Source organism: Pristiophorus japonicus, chromosome 1 (genome assembly GCF_044704955.1).
Source record: "Pristiophorus japonicus isolate sPriJap1 chromosome 1, sPriJap1.hap1, whole genome shotgun sequence".
Classification (NCBI taxonomy): domain Eukaryota; kingdom Metazoa; phylum Chordata; class Chondrichthyes; family Pristiophoridae; genus Pristiophorus; species Pristiophorus japonicus.
In genome coordinates, this window is record NC_091977.1 from 110152619 (window position 1) to 110168108 (window position 15490).

At 43.1% G+C, this 15490-nt stretch overlaps 1 protein-coding gene across 3 annotated transcripts in view; it reads left to right on the top strand.

Annotated features, from left to right (window-relative positions):
• frmd3 (FERM domain containing 3) overlaps positions 1-15490 on the top strand; it is a 444455-nt gene that overhangs the window by 380448 nt on the left and 48517 nt on the right. For all 3 annotated transcript variants that reach the window (XM_070861449.1, XM_070861518.1, XM_070861582.1), the window contains 2 exons: positions 4551-4619; positions 5962-6083. In XM_070861449.1, coding sequence (XP_070717550.1) covers positions 4551-4619; positions 5962-6083 — 191 coding nt within the window. The remainder of the gene's footprint in view (positions 1-4550; positions 4620-5961; positions 6084-15490) is intronic.

Consider the following 15490-nt stretch of genomic DNA (forward strand, 5'->3'; position numbering starts at 1 on the left):
TCAATTGAGAATAACCAACTGTTGGAAGGGCCAAAAGGACATGAGAAAAGTGTATTATAGATAGGAGCAAGAGGAGTCAAAGAAACTTCTTTAGCTTGATCAGTCGATGGATTGTTAAAAAGCCAGACCGGTCCTGTAAGGACTAAAATCTCAAGAACTCAGTGGGAGAATGCACTTCATAGAATCATAGAAAAATTACAATACAGAAGGAGGCCGTTCGGCCTATCATGTCCATGCCGGTAGTTGAAATCATTGTATAATTCACACCTATGCTGGGATATTCACCAATACTTATGGATAATAGGAATTTGGAAAGGCAAGCAAATAATATTGAAAAGCAGCATCAGGTTTTCAAAGAATGTGTGAAGGAACTGGCTAATCCATACATATGAGGTGGTCCAAAGTTTGGTCAGCCTTTTTGAGTGAGCTTAGTTCAGGCATACTAAAGCCTGGGGAGGGGAAAACAGCCAGGGTTCCTGAATGCTACACTGTGACAACTATTAGAAAGTGTGGGTGAATGGATCTCAGCTGTAATGCTTGCTTCCCCCAGTGAACTAGCTAAGATTACTGTGTAGGCTCACGGATGAAGAATAACTACTTGGGAGAAGTTCCAGGGGATTGATAACACCTAGAATGGTTACAGCACAGAAACAGGCCATTTGGCCCGTCGAGCCTGTGCCAGCTCTCTTTAAGAGCACTTCAGCTAGTCCCACTCCCATGCCCTTTTCACGTAGCCCTGCAAATTTTTTTCCTTCAGGTACTTATCCAAATCCCATTTGAAAGCCACAATTGAATCTGCCTCCACCACCCTTTCCGGCAGTGAATTCTATATCCTAACCACTCGCTGCGTAAAATCATTTTTCCTCATGTTGCCTTTGGTTCTTCTGCCAATCACCTTAAATTTGTGTCCTCTTTTTCTTGACCCTTCTGCCAATGGGAACAGTTGTTCTCTATCTACTCTTTCTAGCCCCTCATGATTTTGAACCTACAGATGTGTATCACAGTGTAGCTTAGTCCTTTCAGGAGCGATGGGGAGGAAAGTTAAATAAAATTGCTAATAATTTTAAAACGTGATTTAACACTTGTGGCTATTTGAGGAAATACTAGCTAAGATTACTGTGTAGGCTCACAGATGAAGAATAACTACTTGGGAGAGGTTCCAGGGGATTGATAACACCTAGAATGGTTACAACACAGAAGAAGGCCATTCGGCCTTGATTAGTTTTAGGGAATGAAGCTGCAAATGAAGCTGGGTAGGTGGAAGGGCTATCAGTGGGAGCGCATTTTGGTACACTGATCATAATTTAGTTAGATTTAGGGTAGTTATGGAAAAGGACAAAGATAGACCAGGAATAAAAGTTCTCAATTGGGGGGAAAACCAATTTTATTGGGTTGAGATGTGCTTTAGCCAAATGGACTGGAAACAGCAACTTGAAGGTAAATCAGTGTCAGAGCAGTGGGAGGCATTTAAGGAGGAGATCCTGAGGGTTCATAGCAAGTATATTCCCTTAAAGAAAAAAGGTGGGACTAACAAATCTAGATGTTGAGGGACATACAGAGTAGGATAAAGATATAAAAGGGAGGCTTATGACAAGATACCGAGGCAGAAAGCCTAGAGGCGTATAGGAAGTGCAGGGGTGAAATTAAAAAGGAAATTAGGAAAGCAAAGAGAGTGCATGAAAACATGTGGCAAGTAAAACCAAGGAAAACCCAAAGATGTTTTCTAAATACATTAAGAGCAAGGGGATAAAGAAAGAAAGAGGAGGGTCTATTAGAGAATATGAGGGTAATCTGTGTGTGGAGGCGAAAGATATGGGTATGGTTCCGAATGAATACTTTGCGTCTGTTTTCACAAAAGAGATGGGCAATCAGATATTGCAATCAGGGAGGAGGAGTGTGAAATATTGGATGAAATAAACATAGTGAAAGAGGAAGAATTAGGGGTTTAGCAGTGTTGAAAGTGGATAAATCCCCAGGCCCAGATGAAATGTATCCCAGGCTGTTAAGAGATGCAAAAGAGGAAATAGTAGAGGCTCTGACCATCATTTTTCAATCCTCTCTGGCTACAGGTGTGGTGTTGGAGGACTGGAGGACTGCTAACATTGTACCTTTGTTTAAAAAGGGAGAAAGGGATAGACCAAGTAATTACAGGCCTATCACCCTAACCTCGGTGGTGGGAAAATTATTGGAGAAAATTCTGAGGGACAGGATAAATCTTCATTTAGAAAGTTGTGGTTTGACAGTCAGCATGGATTTGTTAAGGGAAGGTCATGTCTGACTAACTTGATTGAATTTTTTGAGGAGGGTAGATGAGGGTAGTGCGCTTGATGTAGTGTATATAGAATTTAACAAGGCATTTGATAAGGTCCCACATTGCAGACTGGTCATGAAAGTAAAAGCCCATGGGATCCAAGGCAAAGTGGCAAGTTGGATCCAAAATTGGCTCAGAGGCAGGAAGCAAAGGGTAATGGTTGATGGGTGTTTTTGTGATTGGAAGACTGTTTCCAGTGGGACTCAGTAAACATAGAAACATAGAAAATAGGTGCAGGAGTAGGCCATTCGGCCCTTCTAGCCTGCACCGCCATTCAATGAGTTCATGGCTGAACATTCAACTTCAGTACCCCATTCCTGCTTTCTCGCCATACCCCTTGATCCCCCTAGTAGTAAGGACCTCATCTAACTCCTTTTTGAATATATTTAGTGAATTGGCCTCAACAACTTTCTGTGGTAGAGAATTCCACAGGTTCACCACTCTCTGGGTGAAGAAGTTCCTCCGCATCTCGGTCCTAAATGGCTTAGACTGTGACCTCTGGTTCTGGACTTCCCCAACATTGGGAACATTCTTCCTGCATCTAACCTGTCTCACCCCGTCAGAATTTTAAATGTTTCTATGAGGTCCCCTCTCATTCTTCTGAACTCCAGTGAATACAAGCCCAGTTGATCCAGTCTTTCTTGATAGGTCAGTCAGATTGCAGTCTGGTGAACCTTTGCTGCAATCCCTCAATAGCAAGAATGTCCTTCCTCAGGTTAGGAGACCAAAACTGTACACAATACTCCAGGTGTGGCCTCACCAATGCCCTGTACAACTGTAGCAACACCTCCCTGCCCCTGTACTCAAATCCCCTTGCTATGAAGGCCAACATGCCATTTGCTTTCTTAACCGCCTGCTGCACCTGCATGCCAACCTTCAATGACTGATGTACCACGACACCCAGGTCTCTTTGCACCTCCCCTTTTCCAATCTGTCACCATTCAGATAATAGTCTGTCTCTCTGTTTTTACCACTAAAGTGGATAACCTCACATTTATCCACATTATACTTCATCTGCCATGCATTTGCCCACTCACCTAACCTATCCAAGTACTAGGTCCTATGCTTTTTGCGGTATATATAAATGATTTAGACTTGAATATAGGGGGTATGATTAAGAAGTTTGCAGATGATACAAAAATTGGCTGTGTGGTTGATAATGAAGAAGAAAACTGTAGACTGCAGGAAGATATCAATTAATTGGTCAGGTGGGCAGAACAGTGGCAAATGGAATTCAATCCGGAGAAGTGTGAGGTAATGCAGTGCGGAGGGCTAACAAGGCAAGGGAATTCACAAAAAAATGGTAGGACACGGAGAAGTGTGGAGGGACAAAGGGACCTTGGAGTGGATGTTCGCAGATCCTTGAAGGTAGCAGGACAGGTAGATAAGATGGTTAAGAAGGCATACTGAATACTTGCCTTTATTCGGCGAGGCATAGAATGCAAGAGCAAGGAGGTTATGCTTGAACTGGATAAAACACTAGTTAGGCCACAGTTCCGATCACCACATTACAGGAAATATGTGATTGCACTAGAGGGTACAGAGGAGATTTACAAGGATGTTGCCTGGACTGGAGAATCTTAGCTATGAGGACAGATTGGATAGGCTGGGTTTGTTTTCCTTGGAACAGAGGAGGCCGAGGGGAGACCTTATTGAGGTATATAACATTATGAGGGGCCTAGATGGAGTGAATAGGATGGACCTATTTCCCTTAACAGAGGGGTCAACAACCAGGGGGTATAGATTTAAAGTAATTGGTAGGAGGCATAGAGGGGAGTTGAAGGGAACGTTTTTCACCTAGAGTGTGGTGGGGGTCTGGAACTCACTGCCTGAAAGGGTAGTAGAGGCAGAAACCCTCACCACATTGACAAAGGGCTTGGCTGTGCACTTGAAGTACCGTAACTGACAAGGCTATGGACCAAGAACTGGAAAATGGGATTCATCTGGATAGCTTTTTGTCAGCCAGCACGGACATGATGGGCCGAAATGGCCTCCTTCCGTGCTGTAAATTTCTATGATTCCATGAAATACTCATAGGCATATATTTGAATAATTGAAAGTAAGTAGATGGTGGAAGAGGGCTAGTGCAAGTTGCTTTGTTTAGGAATATATGGTCATGTGTAGATAGCTCTTACATTGTATTGGATTTATGAAAACTTCTTGTTTTTGTTATTATTTTCAAAAATAGTAACTGGACATTTACATAAACAAAATAACATGTTTATCTTGTTGATTGTAGTGGGAGAGTTGCCAAGGAAGTTATAGAAGCAAGCACCAAAATTCAGCGCACCCCTCCTGAAGTTCACAGGTAAGAGCAAAATAATACACATCGATCACTCTGTTATCACTAAGCAACCCAGTGTCCAGAGTGGAGAGTAATTCAGGACACACTCAGACACTAGAAATAAAATGTGCAACTTGTTTACAAATACCATTTGTCAAGATTCATTTTTGGGAGCAGTTGAGATTTGGTCTCTTTCAGATATTTTCTCTCTCAAAGCTTTCTTGGGTATCCCTGTGCCACTCCCAACTCTTGGCTGATAGGCTATTGTGGATGTTGCCCTGAATCGGGGCAGGCAAGGGTAACATTTTCGCTCCCTTCATGTGAGGAAGTAGCCTCCACCCACTGCTCCCTTTTCAGCATATAATCTCAGCATGTGTGGGATTACAACCATGAATCCACATCCTATGACTCTCTGCCCCATTTCTTTTTGAATTGTAATTTTGAAGCATTGACTCTTTGCCAGTTTCACAGGCTCCTGGCATTCTTCAGTACCTTACTAGGCTATTCAACAGTGGGTGGACCTCATAACCAAGCCAGATATTGTTTGCATTGATTGGACTGTCACAATTGCTTGCCTGCCAACAGTGGTTGCTGGCTAACAATCAGGAACAGGAACTCTTGCTGAAATGTTACCTCTACTTAACTTGGGGGCAATTGTAGTGCCTGAACTGCTATCCCATTAGTGATGGGCTAACTCTGCCTAGACAAGCGATAGAACCTGGATCATCCTAGTCTGTCTGGCTGAATACCATATGGTGCATTTACCCACTAGTCATTGGAAGATACTAAAAACAGACCATACTTTTGCATAAGTCTGTTTTAATTTGTACTGTTGGTTCTGCCCTTAGTGTAAAGTGTTTTTTTTCTCTCCTGTGCTGTCTTGAAGGAAGGAGCCAGTATTCTGTCCAAGTGGTTATTATTCATGTGTGAGCCTTGACCAAGAGTGTTGGTAGGCTATTCAATCACAGCATAGACAAATCTGATCCTGCTCTCACTCAACATCCAGGCAAGCACACTTTCAGTAGGGGCCTTCGGATGGGAGAGTGAACCCTGGCCAAGTGATGTTTACTGTTATCCTTAATTTCAGATTAAACATTTTGAAAAGCCAAAAATAGAATATGCAGTCATTACTGTAAATAAAAATACATTGAGAAATGTAGAGAAAACAACACATTTAAAATTATATATATAATATATATATATATGTATAGAAAAACAAATAAATAGCAAAAGACAGGTTGCTTAAGACAGTGAGCTATTGAATATAGGAAGGTGAAAACTATCACTTGAGTCGGTCACCTGTTTTTATTTCTTATGTATGCAGAGTACTGTATCTCGGCTGACTCTGTGCCATCACCTTTTTCAGGACCACACTTGCTCAGAGCCGCAGTTACTGTTCTTTATCCAAACAGTTGATAACAAACGTCAAGTCAACAGAATCATGCCTCCCATCCCCCAATGAATCTGAGGAGCAATCTGCCATGGATGGTGAGAATTCATGTATACTTTTTACTTGATCAGCCTCTTCAATCCATAAGAGGATATAAAACGGATTAAAACGAGTTGAAAATATTTAATCATCTTAAAACTCTATTCTTTGCTTAATCAGTCTTTGAATAAGCAGTGTTCAGATTGATAACACCACCTGTTCACATTTGATTGAGAGTGATCAAACCAGATTAAAGTTACGCTTATGAGACACCAACACATGGGAGGGTCTCCACTGTCCCTTCAATGGGGCAGCAACAATGGAAAATACTCCACTCATGTTTGAGACCAATCAGCATCATTTGAACATTGTAAAAAAGTAGAAAAGAAAGGAATATATCAAATGCTATATGAATTTTTGATAAATAATGTGATCTTAGTTCTCAGGTTGGCCTATCTATAGTCAATACCCTATTATTACTTGAATTGGTTTTGCACAGTCACATTAGCATTTGGCTTGAGCAAATTCTGCTGAATGCTATTTCTAGCACTCAGACTAAAGCTGTATGTAAAATTGTTACATGCAGGATTTTCACAGTTTGTTAAAATAACGCATATATGAATTTTTATACAGGTGCATTAACCCACTGCACTGTCTGGCCTTTCTGTTTGAGCACCATCATGGTTTGATCACAGGGAAGAGCTGTTGTGCAACTTCTTCTGACTGCTTCTGCCTTTCCCCCCTTCACTCACTTTGGCCCAATGTCTCACCTTTGCCTGATGGTGCCTTTGATGGCCTATATTTGTTGTAAAATAAATCATAATTTTAGCTTTCAATCGGGCATTACTTGCAAGTAAATTGGCAGTCTCATTGTTAAAGACTACAATTATAGCTGCCTTGGGGAAATGGAAATACCACTCTAGTGCAATTCTGCGATTGGATTGGGTACATTGGTATAGTCGAGAGGCAGATTTGCACAGCACCTGTTTGTGCTGTACGTGAAATTGGACTGCTTGCTGCTGACACTTAACAGTCAAAAATTGTTCCATTCCCCAGCAATTATATTTTTTACCTTGAAACGAGCAAAAAGATCAAAAATAGGTAACAAATCAGAAAATGACCAGATTGATAAGATTTTATGGATCTATTGATTTTGTTTTCTAAAATGAATTACTCAATCTCCCTTGGCATTGTAGACAGGGAGCCTAGAGTGCAGTGTTTAGATCAGGCAAGGTGAGATGATGGAGCGATAACTGGACCTAGACAGGACAGGGATGAGGAGGCAAATAGAAGATGGAAGTGGTGAGGGAGAGAAGGGGAAAAAGAGGGAGGAGACAATGAGAGAAAGAAAGGTGAGGAAGATAGGAAGAGAGGAGTGGAAGGGAGATGACAAATGAGGAGGAGGGGAGGGACAAGAAAGAAGGGAATATAGGAGAAGGGGAGAGGAAAAAGGAGGATGTGATCTCACTGTTCAGTTTAGTCTACCTATGGTCAGTTTTCCATTATTACTTGAGGTGGTTCTGCAAAGTCACATTAGCTTTTGGCTGGAGCCAAATAAGATCAACCACTGGGTGTTGAAATTCTGCTGAATGCTATTTCTAGCATTCAGGCTAAAGCATCATCTAAAATTGTTACATGCACAATTTTCAGAGTGTTAAAATAACGCACATATAAATTTTTATACAAATGCATTAACCTACTACGCTGTGGAAGGGGAGAGCAGAATGGATGGAGGAGAAGTGCAATGAGGAAGGGCTTGGGAGGTGGAAGAGGCATTCAGGAATGGCAGAGCTACACAGGGGGACAGAGGGGAGTGGGGAAGAGTAACAGGAGGAACTGAATGACGCTTGGATGATTATTCAGTAGAGGTCGCAATGTTGGTTCGTGGGTTTGGGAACAGGAGTAATTCGGCTACTCATTGGGGAAGGGGGTATGGATCGAAATGCTGCACAGTATGGGTGACATCAACAACAACACAACTTGCATTTATATAGCGCCTTTAACATAGTAAAATGTCCCAAGACACTTCATAGGAGGGTTATCAAACAAAATTTGACATTGAGCCACATGAGATATTAGGACAGGTGACCAAAAAGGAGTGTCTTGAAGAAGGAGAGAGATGTCGCGAGGCGGAGAGATTTATTGTGGAAGTTCCAGAGCTTAGGGCCTAGGCAGCTGAAGGCACAGCCGTCAGTGGTGGAGAGTTTAAAATCTGGGATGCACAAGAGGCCAAAATTGGAGGAGCGCGGAGCTATTGGAGGGTTGTAGGGGTGGTGGCGGTTATAGAGATATAGAGGGGCAAACCTTGAGGGATTTGAAAACAAGGATGATAATTTAAAAATTGAGGTTTTGTCAGGCTGAGAGGCTGAAGTGAAGATTAAATAATTAACCTCGACACAGTCTGTTAGGAATTAAACACACGTAAGCTTATTTTACTTGCAAGGGAGAAAACAGGCAGTAAGTCAGTCCCTACTGAACTCTCTGTACCCGTTTCTCTCCAAACAAAGAACACACAGGGTTTTTATACAGTTACTCGGCCTATAATGGCCGGACATTCAATACATGAGATATACATTGATTTGAATGGACACAGCCCCTTGTCATTCAGGTGAAGCTGGTTCGTAACCCTTGGGACCTTTCCCCCCAATGCGTTTCTGGGTTGTTTATGCAGCTTTGGAATGTTATGTTATCTCTCCTGTGCCTGGCTCCAATTCTCATATTATTTGACCTCTGCTGATACTGGGTACCGCTTTTGCTCAAGTGTTGGTCTGAGACATTCTCATGTTATCTCTTGTGTTAGGACATGACGGAGCCGATGAGACCTTGAGACATAGCGCAGATTTTACATTCTCATTTTTTACTTGCATCTAGTTCAAAGGATGCTTCTGCTTTCTGCACGTACACACTTTAACCCTTTATTCCATGTCTGATTTGTCCAGTGTGACTTATTGTCCCACTTCAGCGGCGATGTAGGTCAGCAAGCACAAGTGTGATGGATGAATGAGACTTAGGATACAAGCAGCAGAGTTTTCAATGAGCTCCAATTTACAGAGGGTGAAAATGGGAGGCCTGCCAGGAGTGCACTGGAATGCAATCTCAGATAGTGGTCAGGGAGCGGGATGGAGTTGGTAACTAAGGGACAGAGTTTGTGGCGGGGACAGAAGACAATGGCTTTGGTCTTCCCACTATTTAGTTCTGCTCATCCAGTACTTGATGTCAGACAAATAGTGTGACAAATCAGAGACAGTGGAGGGATCGAGAGAGGTGGTAGTGAGGTAGTGCAGGATGTCGTCAGTGTACATGTGGAACCTGGTGTGTTTTTGGATGATATCGCCGAGGGGCAGTATGTAATGAGAAATAGGAGGGGACCAAGGATAGATTTTTGGAGGACTTCAGGGCTAACAACGCGGGAGCAGAAAAATAAACTATTTCAGCTGATTCTCTAGATATGACTGGATAGATAAGAATGGAACCAGGCGAGTGCAGTCCCACCCAGCTGAACGACGGAGGAGAGGCGTTGGAGGAGAATGGTGTGTTCAATCGTGTCAAAGGCTGCAGACAGGCCGAGAAGGACAAGGAGGGATAGTTTACCATTGTTAGTTACATAGGATGTAATTTGTGACTTTAATAAGGGCTGTTTCAGTGCTGTGGCAAAGGTGAAAATCTGATTTGGGGGGGGGTTCAAATGTGGGAAAGATGAGCGTGGATTTGGGAGGTGACATGTTCAAGGATTTTGGAGAGGAAAGGGAGGTTGGAGATGGGGTGAGGAGAGGGTGGTGGTCAAGGGTGGATTTTTTAAGAAGGAGGTCATGATGGCAGATTTGAAGGGGAGGGGGTGCAGCACCCGAGGAGAGCGAACTGTTAACAATGTCAGCTAACTTAGGGGCCAGGAAGGGAGATTGGGTGGTCATCAGTTTAGTGGGAATAGGTTTGAGGGAGGAGGAGGTGGGTTTCATGGACACAATGAGCTCAGAGAGGGCATGAAGGGAGATAGGAGAGAAACTAGAGAAAGATGCAAATTCAGGACTAGGATCGGGTGGAACCTTGGGGGAAGTTTGGCTTGGTGGGCTAGGGGAAGGGAGGGAGGCGGCTGAGGTAGATGAAAGGATGGTCTGATTCTTCGTGACAGAGGTCCATGACCTTCTCGCACTGGTTAGAGATGAGGGTGAAGGAAGCAGGGAGGAGGGGTTTAAGAAGACGGATTGTAGTGGAGAGAAGCTGGGGGTTACCTTTGCATTCCAGGATGATCCTGGAATAGTGAACAATTTTGGCAGAGGAGAGCAGGATACGACAGTCCATCCAGCCAGATTTGATGATGAATGGCTAAATCCGTTGTCCACCATAGCGTTCATGTTTGCATCCCTTGGACTTAAGGGAGCAGAGATGAGGGCCATACCAGGGGGAAGGACCAGGGTGCAAGAGAGTAATGGTTTTCATGGGGACAAAGGCATCAAAGGTGGAGGTGAGAACGTGATTGAACAAATCAGTAGCTGCAGAAATGTCGTGAACTGGAGGGCCAAAGGCTGGACAGTTGGGTATATGAAAATGGCAGATTAAGTGACTTGGGGGACAGTTTTTTTCAGGGGCGGACACAGAAGGAAGTGGGGTTCGAAGGGGGTTGTGAGAGGAGCGGGATAGAAGGAAGTGATCAGAGGTGGCCTTATCTGTGATTGACACGATGGGAGTATAGAGGTTACGTGAGCTGGAAAGGTTGAGGTAATGGCTGTGAATATGGGTGGAGGAGTCTAAATGGAGGGAGAGATTAAGGGAGGATAGGAGGGCTGTGAACTCAGAGGAGAGATGGCATGATGAGTTGAGATGGAGTTTGAAATCACCGAGCATGAGAAGTCACTTGGTGCAGAGGCTGAAGGTGGAAAGCAGTGAAGTTATCTCGGTGAGAAACTTGGTGCTGTACTTGGGTGGGAAGTAGTGAATGAGGATTTTAAAGGAGAGATGAAAGGGGTGGAACAAGATGAAATGCTCAAAGGAAGCGAAGGTACCAGAGGTGCCTGCTGGGGTTCAAGAGGGAAAGGAAATGGACTGAATACTGTTCATAGAAACATAGAAACATAGAAAATAGGTGCAGGAGTAGGCCATTCGGCCCTTCGAGCCTGCACCGCCATTCAATGAGTTTGTGGCTTGATTTCTTGGTTTGGGGGGCGGGGGGCGGGGGGGGGGTGGTGGGGTGGATTAGGGACAATATGCTGCTCGGCTTAGAGGAGGTGGAAGGTCAATACGGTTTGATACACAAGCACGTGAATGTTGTTCGGTGGGTGGGATGAGAGGCTTGAGTTTGTGACTGCAGTTGACTGAAAGACTGATCATGCAAGCTTGCGGGTTGACTTTTGAAGTCACAAAACAAGTAAGTCTGTCAGAGGTATAAGGGTGCAATAATAGAAACAAAAATTACATTTCCTTTTAATGTTTGTTACTTGCCTTGCTTGTCTTCCTATACCAAAGTGGCAGCTCATTAACAAAAACATAGACTACTCCACAGTGACACTCAGTGGCTGGAGCTTGCAATTGCATCAAGCCACAACCTTGTTTTGGTATGAATTCTCAAAATACTGTATTGCCGCTGTTGTTTTTGTAGCTATCGTTATGTGACATTTAATATTGAAAAATCCGATTATGGTGTCACTTATAAGCATAACAAGTGCTGTGGTTAAATGTTGACATTTTAATTCTAGGTTTTCCCTTTAAGCTAGTATAACAATGGGCTGAATAGCCTCCTTCTGTGCTGTATGATTTTTTGATTTTATAACATGAGACTTTTCAATTAATTTTGAAATTGAATGCTGTGACCTATTCAGCAATTAAAATGTATAACTAGTCAATCTACAGTGGTGTTGCACATCCGTAGTCAACATCAATGAGTAAGAGGGAGGAGGAGGAGGAGGCAAATATTAGGTAGAGTGGCAGAAGCTTGGAAAAGGGAGTGGTGTAGATAGAGATTTGGGCATTCTAGTGCATGCATCCTTAAAGGTACATGAGCAATAGCTCGAGTAAATCTGGTGTTGAGGTATATATAATATATAGCTTCCCCCTAGTGTACTACTGCTCCACCGAGTGGACTACTGTGGTAATGCAACTGCTGCTGTAAATACAATAAAAGTCACATGATGTGTTGGGGCCATCTTGTAGACTGAGTATGTTATGATGTCATAGAGAGTATATCACATTGGCGATGTAGGATAAGATTTCTGGATACCTTAGCTGAAATATTTGTTGGTGAGTGATCCAGCCAACCAACAGAGCAACCTTGAGAGGTTCTTTCTTTTGCAGCACAGCTAAAAATCCAAGATAAATTACAAGCACACTTGGCTGAACCGTCAAGTTCAGGTGGCTGCGCCTATGGGAATAATAGGGCACTTGGGTGAGTTCCATCATGACCGAGAGACTTTTAGAGCATATGTGGAGCGGCTAGAAATGTTTTTCACCACAAATAGTATCGACGAAGTTCTCGATGATGAAAACCGTTACTGGGTGGTTTTCGAAAGGAAACTGCCAATTTTCTTGACTGAAGTAGGTCCCGAGGTGTATGAAACTCTTAAAAATTTGCTTGTTGCCGTCAAGCCGAAGGACAAGTCACCGACAGAAGAGCACTACAGTCCTGAGCCCTTGGAAATTGCTGAAAATTATCATTTTGGAATAGGAAATCAGTCAAATGGTGAGAGTATCAGTGAGTACATTGTAGCTTTAAAAAATCTATCCATTCACTGTCATTTCGGAAACTTTCAGGATCGAGCATTGTATGACCGCTTTGTTTGTGGGATGAAAAATGAAGCAATCAGAAGAAAGTTGTTGACAACCTCTAACTTGACTTTTGATTTAGCTTGTCAGACATCTATGTCGATGGATATGGCCGACTAATACACCTGAGAATTTTGCGCCATTTCCAGTCGTCAAACAACCGAGGTGACTCGCCTGCAGGTTAAAAGTAAAAGGCAGTTGGGCCCCAAGGCCTTCGCAATGGGCCATGGTAACAATACATTGAAGCCGTGCTTTCAGTGCCTGGGGCAACACATTGCTCAAAGCTGTCCATATGTAAAGGCAGAATGTTTCTTCTGCAAGAAAACAGGACATCTTGTGAAGGATTGCCGACTGAAGAGCAAACCAACTTTCTATGCTAGAAGTAGAAATCTCGAGAGACTACATAGCATTGAAGAGAAGCAACAGGACTAGGAAGTTCTGGAGATACACGACATCAGGAGCACGAGGGTATCTAACAACTATTTGCGATGTATCGTCATCCAAGTAGATGTTGTAGGAACCAGGATACCCATGGAAATCGACACGTGCATCCATGAGCATAGTATCAGAATCGCTATATCTCGACAAATTGAATGATTTTTCATTGGATAAGTTGAAGATAGAGCTGTGAGGCTACTCAGGAGAGCAAATCCCTGTTGTAGGATGTATCGCCATACCGGTGAAATACAATATTCAGTTTCAAAGCTTGCCTCTTAGTAGTTTCAGGAGACAAGCCGGGAAGGCATTGAGCACCTTGAATCTCTTCACCAGGAGCAAGCAGAAGCCAAGTGCAAATAGTAGAAAGAGTACGCAGCAACCCAAGCACCTCTCCCACCCAGCCCTTCGACCACCGTCTGCTCCAAAGGTGTTCTGCGAAACAGGCAGTCTGATCCAAGGCTTCAAGGCGAGTGTGAGAGTACAGAAGATTGCCAGACCTGTTTACTGCAAGTCACATACCATACACACTCGAGGAGAAAGTTGAGCAAGAACTCAAAAGACTAGAAACTGGAACTTTATCTCTAAGATAGATCTAAGAATTGGACTACATCCATTGTTGTTGTACCTAAGTTAGATGGTAATGCTGATGCTATGTCCAGGTTGCCATCCCCATCACAAGTTACACTCAATAGGGAAGAGGTGTTCTATTTCTCATACATTGATGAACTGCCAGTCACAGCTGAAGAGATTGGTAGAGCAACCAAACATGAACCAGTTATGTCTAAGGTGTATAATTACATAGCAAATGGTTAGCCAAACCACATATCATAGGATGATATTCATACTTCATTCGTAGGAATGAATTATCATTGGATAAAGATTGTATCATATGGGGAGCAAGAGTAGTTATTCCAAATAAGTTCCGGTCCAAATTGTTAGGAGATCTTCATGACTAGCACCTACGAATGTGCTTGTCCAAGAGTTTTGCACGCAGTTACTTATGGTGGCCAAGTTTAGATAAAGATATAGAGTACATCGTTAGTCAGTGTACAACATGTCAATTGGTAAGCAAGAAACCACCATCAGTACCATTACAACCATGGAAATGGCCTCCCAGGGTGTGGCAAAGGTTACATATACATTTTGCTGATCTAGAAGGACAACAATTGTTCATTATGATTAATAGTCATTCGAAGTGGGTACAAGTGTTTCCGATGTGGAAAATAACAAGTAAAACTAGACAATTTGCGAAGATTGTTTTCGTCATATGGCCTCCCAGAAGAAATTGTGTCTGATAATGGGCCACAATTTTGTTCAGAAGTATTTGCACAGTTCATAGAAACATAGAAAATAGGTGCAGGAGCAGGCCATTCGGCCCTTCGAGCTTGCACCACCATTTGGTATGACCATGGCTGATCATGCAACTTCAGTACCCACTCCTGCCTTCTCTCCAAACCCCCTGGTCCCTTTAGCTGTGAAGGCCATAACTAACTCCCTTTTGTATATATCCAATGAACTGTCTGTGGTAGAGAATTCCATAGGTTCACAATTCTCTGGGTGAAAAATGTTTTCCTTATCTCGGTCCTAGATGGCTTACCCCTTATCCTTAGACTGTGACCCCTGGTTCTGGACTTCCCCAACATCGGGAACATTCTTCCTGCATTTAACCTGTCCAAACCCGTCAGAATTTTATATGCTTCTATGAGGTCCCCTCTCATTCTTCTAAATTCCAGTGAATATAAGCCTAGTCGCTCCAGTGTTTCTTCATATGTCAGTCCTGTCATCCCAGGAATCAGTCTGGTGAACAATAGCAAGAATGTCCTTCCTCAGATTAGGAGACCAAAACTGCACACAATATTCAAGGTGTGGGCTCACTGTGCAACTGCAGTAAGACCTCCCTGCTCCTATACTCAAATCCCCTCGCTATGAAGGCCAACATGCCATTTGCTTCCTTTCCTGCCTGCTGTACCTGCATGCCTACCTTCAATGACTGATGTACCATGACACCCAGGTCTCGTTGCACCTCCCCTTTTACTAATCTGTCACCTTTCAGATAATCTGCCTTCCTGTGTTTGCCACCAAAGTGGATAACCTCACATTTAGCCACATTATACTGCATCTGCCATGCATTTGCCCACTCACCTAACCTATCCAAGTCACCCTGCAGTCTCTTAGTATCCTCCTCACAGCTCACACTGCCATATAGCTTAGTGTTATCTGCAAACTTGGAGATATTATATTCAATTCTTTCGTCTAAAGCATTAATATATATTGT